Raw genomic sequence first — 9200 nt, 5'->3', positions numbered from 1 at the left:
TCATACCACTAGAATGTAATGTCCAGCAGGGCGTCCATCTGGTTTACTGCTGTATTTTCACAATCTGTAATAGTACCTGGTACGTAATAGGTGCTCAAACCTTGGTTGAATTAATGAAGGTATGAGTGAAGGGTAACTGGAGGCTAGAAGAATCACTGAACTTGTTACATGTATTACTAAGTAGTAGTAATAGTAACTATTTATTAAAGTATGAAATGTTTTATTTTTCAGGATTAATTGGAATTCTTCAAAATGCCAGGTAAGTTTTTGTGAATAAGTTTTAATATGCTTTATTTTCAAATGTGAATTTTGTGATTGCTTCCCCTAAAAATTGTAGATTTTGCCCTGGCCTGTAAAGCTCACTGGATAGAGTGTTGGACCTTGGATTAAAGGGCTCCAGGTTTGATTCCGGTCAAAGGCACATACCTTGGTTGCAGGCTTGTTCCTCGCTCCCAGTCGGGACCACACAGGAGGAAACCAACTGATGTGTCTCTTTCTCCCCCTTTTCCTTCCACTTGCTCTAAAAAAATCAATGGGAAAATATCCTCAGGTGAGAATTAGAAAATAATAATAATTAAAAAAATAAAAATGTATCCTTGGTGAGGATTTTGTTGAAGTTTATTTCATTTTGAAGTGGTTGGTTTTTTTTTATTAAGTATTTGGAGAGTATGTATTCATGTATATATGCTTATTTATACATATGAGCATTCCTTTCTATCTTTAACAAAAAGAGTTAAAAAGGATTTACATTGACATACCTGTGTAGAAAGATCTCTAAAGTCTGTGGGAAAATTTGGGTAAAGAAAAATACAGGAAGGAAAGTAAGTCTGCAAAGAGAGGTAATAATGAAAAGCCTGTGACAGCAGCCTGTCTTCAGAGAGGAGGGCTCAAAAGTAGCCCTGCATTATCAAGCAATGCAGGACATGATACAAGGAAAGAAACACGGTTTATGGGGTGGGTGTGTGTGTGTGTGTGTGTGTGTGTGTGTGTGTGTGTGTGTGTTTGATTGTTTTTAGATAAAAGTCAGTTAAGGGAGTCAGAACTTTTCCTTATAGTGAGTCTAAATAAAAGGTTCGCTGATTTCAACAAGAGGAAAAGTGACTTCAATACTCCCTTGAAGCAGTCAGGGTGACAGGTCTTTCAGGATGAATAGGGCAGAGTGTGAATCCCTGGAAATGTAGACTAAACCACCTCTAATTGAACTGCATCTGTCACCACTGGCTTTTAAACCATTTAGTATTCATCATGCTCTGTTTTGAATTTACTAAGTACTTAGCCTGTTATGTTTTGAATTTATCTAAACAGCAATTTTCCAAAATGGATTAATGAAAAATCGGATTCACTCTATATATGACTTTACATATTATGAAAAAGAATTTTTGACAATGTGAAGGAAGTTTGTGTAGATAGGAATCAGCATCAGAACAGCTGAAGCTGGTAGCATGAGAGTTCCTTGCTTTGATTGTAGCACAATGGTTTAATCTTTTCTGTTTTAATCCATCTTCAGCCTGAAAATCTATCAAATATTATAATAGGTTGATGTCTAATATACTTATGAATTATGTTTTCTGTGTGAAATATGAGTGTATTTCTTATTGGTTATATGCAATGGTGCATGCCAACAAGAAATAAATGAATATATTCTATTATCATATTATCATTTCCATTGCAAATCATGTGCCCTATCTCTCCCCAAAGGTGTAGGCCCCACAGCCCCTGAGCAGCCTACAGATGAAATGGGAAACCAGTTAAAGTCAGCGGATCCAAGGCCTGATGTCCCTCCAGACTATGATTCCCATTTGGTACCAGGTACATTAAGTATTCAGAAGGGCTTTTTCCTCTCTCCAGACAATGATACTAATATTTAAAATTGCTTTTAAAAATAATTAGGATAGTGGGTGGAGGTGGAAGCAGCCAAAGAGGGGATAAATGGTGGTGGAACAAATAAAATAAAAACAATAATACTGCCTAGCCAGCGAGGCTCTGTGGATGAGCTTTGACCTATGAATCAGGAGGACACAGTTCAATTCCCGGTAGGGCATATGCCAAATTACAGGCTGGGTGTGCATGAGGCACCGAACAATGATTCTCAGCATTGATGTTTCTCTCTCTCTTCCTATCTGAAATCAATAAAAATTCATTCAAAGAATATCCAAACATTCAAAGAATAACTAAAACCTATCCTCCTCAGGCTATTCCAAAAAATTCAAGAGGAAGGCACACTTCCAAGCTCTTTATATGAGGCCAGCATCACCCTAATCCAAAAACCAGTTAAAGACACTGCAAAGAAAGAGAATTATAGGCCAATATCCCTAATGAACATAGATGCTAAAATCCTTAACAAAATTCTAGCAAACCAGATCTAGCATTACATTAGAAAGATCATACACCATGACCAAGTAGGATTTATTCCAGGGATGCAAGGCTGGTACAATATCTGCAAATCAATAAATGTGGTATATCACATAAAAAAATTGAGAGACAAAAATGACATAATCATACCAATTACTGCAGAAAAGGCATTTGACAAAATAAAAACTCTCAGCAAGGTGGGAGTAGAGGGATCATACTTCAACATAACAAAAGCCTTATATAACAAACCTACAGCCAGTCATACTCAATGGGCAAAAACTAAAACCATTTCTCCTAAGAACAAGAACAAGACCGGGATGCCCACTTTCACCACTCCTTTTCAACATAGTACTGGAAGTACTAGCCATAGCGATCAGACAAGAAGAAAAAATAAAAGGCTTCCAAATTGGAAAAGAAATAAAACTCATTATTCTTGATGTGATATTATACATAGAAAACCCTAAAGACTCCACCAAAATGCTGTTAGACCTAATAAATGAATTCGGCAATGTTGCAGGATACAAAATTAACACCCAGAAATATTTTTTATGCACCAATAATGAACTCCTAGAAAGAGCAACTGAAAAAACAATCGCATTTACCATTGCAACAAAAAAATTAAGATACCTTGGAATAAATTTAACCAAGAGATAAAGGACCTGTACTCAGAAAATTACAGGACCTGAAAAAAAGAGATAGAGAAAGACATTAACAAATGGAAGAATATACCGTGTTCATGGATTGGTAAAATCAACATTATCAAAATGTCCATACTACCCAAAGCAATTTATAGGTTAAATGCAATCCCGATTAAAATACCAATGGCATATTTCAAAGACCTAGAACAAACTCTCCAACAATTCATCTGGAATAAAGAAAGACCCAAAGAGCTGTAGGAATCTTGAGAAGAACAAAGTTGGAGGGGTCACAATTCCAGATCCCTACAAAGCCATTGTTCTCAAAACTGCCTGGTACTGGCACAAGAACAGAGATAGACCAGTGGAACAGAACAGATAACCCAGAAATGGACCCAAGCCAGTATGCTCAATTAATATTTGACAAAGGAGACAAGAGCATACAATGCAGTCAAGACAGTCTCTTCAATAAATGATGCTGCAAAAATTAGACAGATACATGCAAAAAAATGAAACTAGACCACCAACTTACACCATTCACAAGAATAAACTCAAAATGGATAAAAGGCATAAATGTAAGATGGGAAACCATAAAAATTTTAGAAGAATTCATAGGCAGCAAAATATCAGCCGTATGTCCTTGCAGTATTTTTCCTGATTCAGATCCTAGGGCAATAAAAATATTAAGGAGACTACCTCAAAATAAATAGCTTTGCACAGCAAAAGAAACCATTGGCAAAACCACAAAAAAGCCCACTGCATGGGAGAATATATTTTCCAATGCTATCACAGATAAGGGTATAATCTCCAAAATTTATAGGGAACTCATACAACTTACCTAAAGGAAGATAAACAATCTAATCAAAAAATGGGCAGAGGACCTAAATAGACACTCTCTGAAAGAGGACATACAGAAGGCCAAGAGACATATGAAAAATGAATAAAACAATTATAAGTAGGAAATCATAAAAATCCTAGAAGAAACCATAGGCAAGCAAAATCTCAGACATGTCTTGTACCAATATGTTTATGGTAGATCTACTAGGACAAAGGAAACTAAGGAGAAAAATAAAGAAATGGGACTACATCAAAATAAAAAGCTTCTGCACAGCAAAATAAACCATCAACCAAACGAAAAGGGAGCCCACTGTATGGGAGAACATATTTGGCAATGATACATCTGATAAAGGGTTAATATCCAAAATATATAAGGAACTCGTGCAACTTAACAAAATAAGACAAACAATCCAACTAAAAAAAATGGGGAAAGGACCTTGGGGGCAATCAGGCTGGCAGGAGAGGGCAGTTGGGGGCAATCAGGCCGGCAGGTGAGGGCAGTTGGGGGCCAGCAGGCCAGCAGGGGAGCAGTTAGACATCAATCAGGCTGGCAGGGGAGTGGTTAGGGGGTGGTCAGGTAGGCAGGCAGGCGAGCAATTAGGAGCCAGCAGTCCCAAATTGTGAAAGGGAGGTCTGACTGCCGGTTTAGGCCCAATTCCTGCAGTCAGACAACCCCCAAGGGGTCTCAGATTGGAGAGCATGCAGGCAATGCTGAGGGGTACCACCCCCCCACCCCCCATGCATTAATTCCATGCACCGGGCCTCTCGTTTTTTATAAAAATAAAAGGAAGTGATTTTGCAATGAGTAAAATTTTTATATTAAAAATATTTTTCTAAAGAAACTTTTTCACCAGAATTATATTCAAACTAGAGGCCCGGTGCACGAAATTCGTGCACTGGGGAGGGTGTCCCTCAGCCCAGCCTGCACCCTCTCCAATCGGGGACCCCTTGGGGAATGTCCGACTTCAGGTTTAGGCCCGATCCCAAACCTGAAGTCGGACGTCCCTCTCACAATCTGGGACCACTGGCTTCTAACCGCTCACCTGCCTGCCTGATTGCCCCCTAACTGCTCCTCTGCCAGCCTGATTGCCCCCAACTACTCTCCCCTGCTGGCCTGATCACCCCCCAGGCTTTTATTAGTATAGCTATAACCCTTCACAGAAAATTTTACTAACCCTGCTTTACAATAAGGGCTTGACAATTGAATCATTGGATCCAGACACCAAGATTTCCTTTCTTTGAATAGTGGAGGGAATAATTATCTTGTCTTTAAGTTGCCCTGAAATTAAAATGAGATAATGACTTAGAAAAATATAAAAGCACCATATAAAGACAACTGTCCTTTTCATGTACTGAAAAGACAATAAAGTGGTAAAATGAAAAACACTTTTTTTTTAATTCTCCCCCTTCCTTCCTTTATAGTCTTTATTTAAACTTTGAAATTTATAAAAATTTCACTCCAATTTTCATTTCTTTACATTCAACATTATTTTGTATTGGTTTCAGGTTTTATATTAGTTACAGAATAGTGGTTAGACAATCATATACTTTACAAAGTGTTCTCCGATATTTCTAGTACCCACCTGGCATCATACCATCATTACAACACTATTGACTATATTCCCTATTTAAGTGACAATGGGTTTACAGGTTCCTTCCAGTCTTTCTTTTGTGTTGTTCGCCTTTCCTTTTCTTTCTCACTTCTTCATCACTTTCCTTATATAGTATCTCAATTGGCCATCAAAGCTCAGTGAAGGCACTGGGACACGCTTAATCCATTTTACAGACCAGGACATTGAGGCCAATTCCAGTTGGCTGTGGAATTTGACTCAGTAACTCCCCGCCCCCAGGTCTCTGGAGCAAGTAGAAGGCTTCACACTCACCGCCAAGGCATGCTCTGCCGTGGGGCAGGGTGACATGAGCTTGCTTTTGGGTCAAGGTGGAAGCAGGAGTTGCCGCCTCTGAAGTGTGAAGGCCGCCTGGGCGAGGCCAGTTAGCACTGGGAGCTTCTCTGAATCACATCAGTCAGTCCGGTAACCTGCAGTGCAGCACCCCTCCACTGAGGTGGCACCGCCCCTCAACCCCTGCCTCAGAGCTGCGGGTCCTTGCCCCTCTGCCAGGAGTCCTTCCATGCCCCTTGATCCCTGGCCTGGCCCACCCACGTCTTGGGGGCACTGCAGAACCTCTCTCTCTCTCTGCACTGAGGCAGATCCCTGCCCTTGGTCTCCGCAAAGCTGTGAATCTGTGGCCAGAGGCCCAGTCTGGGTCTCACCAACCTCATGTCTGCGATGTTCCCAGGGCCCGGCCATGCCTCCCTGGGCAGCGATGTTCCCAGGGCCTCACGGGAGTGGCTAGGCAGCCAGCCATGCCTCCCTGGGCAGCGATGTTCCCAGGGCCTCACGGGAGTGGCTAGGCAGCCAGCCATGCCTCCCCTGGGCTGCGATATTCATGGGGCCTCATGGGAGTGGCTAGGCAGCCAGCCATGCCTCCCCTGGGCTGCGATGTTCATGGGGCCCCACGGGAGTGGCTAGGCGGCCAGCCATGCCTCCCCTGGGCTGCGATGTTCATGGGGCCCCACGGGAGTGGCTAGGCAGCCAGCCATGCCTCCCCTGGGCTGCGATGTTCATGGGGCCTCACGGGAGTGGCTAGGCGGCCGGCCATGCCTCCCCTGGGCTGCGATGTTCCTGGAGCCCACGGGAGTGGCTAGGCCGACTGGCCATGCCTTCCTGGGGCGGCGATGTTCCTGGAGCCCCATGGGAGCAGCTAAGCAGGCCCAGCCGCTCCTCCCCGGGGCTGTGATGTTCCCAGGGCCCCACAGGCGTGACTAGGCAGGCCACTGCCCCTCCCGGGGCCTGTGATGGACCTAGACCCCTCAGGTGGCGTCTAGTGCTGCCCACCCCACCCCCCCTCCCTGGCCCGATGAACTGGTACCTTGTTGGTGGTGTATTCCTGCAATAGGGCTTCCTGCTGCACTCTCCACAGGCCCCGCCTGCTTGCCTCCCTTCTCCGCTGGCCCTGCCTGCTTGCCTCCCTTCTCTGCTGGCCCTGCCTGCTTGCTTCTCCACAGCTTCGTGGCTTCTTTCTACGCTGTCTTGATATGCAAATTAACTGCCATCTTGGTTGGGTTAATTTGCATACTCGCCCTGATTGGTTGGTGGGCGTGGCTTGGGCGTAGCAAAGGTACGGTCAATTTGCATATTACTCTTTTATTAGGTAGGACTAGAGGCCAATTGCACGAAATTTGTGCATGGGGGTGTGTGTCCCTCAGCCCGTCTTTGGCCCTTTCGCAATTCGGGAACCCTCGCTCCTAAATGCCCGCCTGCTCCCTCCTAACTGCCCACCTACTCGCTCCTTACCGCTTGGCTCGCCGCTCCTTATCGCCTACCTGCTTGCTCCTTAGCTCTTGGCTTGCCACTCCTCAGTGCTGCTGTGGAGGCGGGAGAGGATCCTGCCACCGCTGCTGAGCTCTCCAGCCCGGAGCTTGGCTTCTGGCTGAGCAGCGCTCCCACTATGGCAGTGCACTGACCACCAGGGGGAAGCTCATGTGTTGAGCGTCTGCTCCCTGGTGGTCAGTGTGCATCATGGCAACCAGTTATTCTGATCATTCCAGATGTTCTGGTTGTCCTGCCATAACGACCACTGGACTTTTATACATATAGATTCATTTTAATGATTTAGAAAATGATAGGTAAGATTATAGCAATATTTATTGAAATATATATTTATGTATATGTTAGAGGTGGAGACTATTGCGTTAAGCTGTGAAAGGTTAGAAGAAACCTCAGTGTCCACAGGATAATGGCAGAGAAGTTGTTTTGACCTAGATGTATGTTCTTTAGAACTCAGGTAGCCTTTGCCCCTGCAGTGTTTTCTATAAACAGCAGGGCTTTCTTTTTCCGTTTACCTCATGTGTATGCACATTATGTGGCTCTGACCCTGCTTTCCCTGCTAAATCTGTGGTTTTGACAATCTGAAATTATAATCTTACTGTAGTTCATCATTTCTCTGTAATTTATTTTACTGTTGTTCTACATAATCAATCTTATTTTCACCAATCACTATCCTAGCATCTAGATTCCACTAGAACAGACGTTTCACCATTTCTAAGATGTAAACACTGATTATCAATCATATTCTGGTCATCGAGGAAAGTGTTTATTCTTCAGTATATCAAAAAATTGACAAGAGTGTAGGAGACATCCTTCTAATTAAATGACTAGATAAGTTGAAATACATTATGATGCAGAGCATACAACTAATGAATTTTGTTATGAAATAGTAACAAGTTTTCTGTGACCACCCCTTAGTGGCTGAACTATGTACTTTCTTATGGTAATACAGATTAGTCCCTGTGATTCACATTAAGGAACTTGAAATACTATACTTAAAGTATTTGACTTAATTCAATTACAAAATTTCCATTTGCATTATAATATCGGATATGTATTCTTTCCCAAAATTATGTTGTTTTATGTATGTTTGAAATAATACTTAATAAAGAAACCTTAGTTTTATGTAGTCTATTTAAAGTGAAAATGACATAATTTCTTGCAACAAAAAAAGGATAATATTCAAAATAACTAACAGCACAAATCCCACAAGGCAGTATTTCTCACACTGATATTGGTAGGACAGACTTTTTTTTTTCACAGTTAAATTTTAACTTTTTAATGCTAAGAACACTTTAGATCTACTGCCTTAGTAAATATACAAAACATTATTATTAACTACCAGAGGCCCGGACATCCCTTTCACAATCCAGGACCGCTGGCTCCTAACTGCTTGCCTGCCTGATTGCCCCTAACCACTTCTGCCTGCCAGCCTAATCGCCTCCTAACCGCTCCCCTGCCAGTCTGATTCCTCACAGCTGCCCTCCCCTGCTGGCATGATCACCCCCAACGGCCCTCCCTCCCCTACCGGCCCGATTACCCACATCTGTCCTCCACTACCGCAACCCGCCTCCTTCACACAAGGCAGCAGAGATGCCAGGACCAGCATCCTCCACGCCACACAGAGCCATGGGACCCACACGCCTCACTGTGTGAAGCTGCTGCCAGGCCCCACCTCTGCTGTGCGCGCAGCCATCTTCTGACGACCATCTTTTGAAAATGTGAGGGAGTGACGCCACTTAGGCTATTGTTAGTATAGATAGTTACCATGATCAGAACTCATTCATCTTTCTTCTTACTTTAAATAATTTTTATTTTTCCATTACAGTTGACATACAATATTATATTAGTTTCAGGTATACAACCCAGTGATTAGACCTTATATAACTTACTAAGTGGTCATCCCAATAAACCAAGTACCCATCTGACACCATACATGTTATCACAATATTACTGACTACTAGAGGCCCGGTGCACAAAATCGTGC

General features: G+C 42.8%; 1 protein-coding gene across 2 annotated transcripts in view; it reads left to right on the top strand.

Moving 5' to 3' along the window:
• Positions 1-230: 230 nt before the first annotated feature.
• LOC103301768 (phospholipid scramblase 4-like) overlaps positions 231-9200 on the top strand; it is a 32944-nt gene continuing 23974 nt past the window's right edge. For both annotated transcript variants that reach the window (XM_054726517.1, XM_054726516.1), the window contains exons 1-2: positions 231-259; positions 1699-1809. In XM_054726517.1, the coding sequence (XP_054582492.1) occupies positions 253-259; positions 1699-1809 (118 nt within the window). In that variant the 5' untranslated portion in view covers positions 231-252. The remainder of the gene's footprint in view (positions 260-1698; positions 1810-9200) is intronic.

Source organism: Eptesicus fuscus, chromosome 14 (assembly GCF_027574615.1).
Source record: "Eptesicus fuscus isolate TK198812 chromosome 14, DD_ASM_mEF_20220401, whole genome shotgun sequence".
NCBI classification, from domain to species: Eukaryota; Metazoa; Chordata; class Mammalia; order Chiroptera; family Vespertilionidae; genus Eptesicus; species Eptesicus fuscus.
Note: the sequence above shows the minus strand (reverse complement) of the source record. Positions and strands in the feature narration are given on the sequence as shown.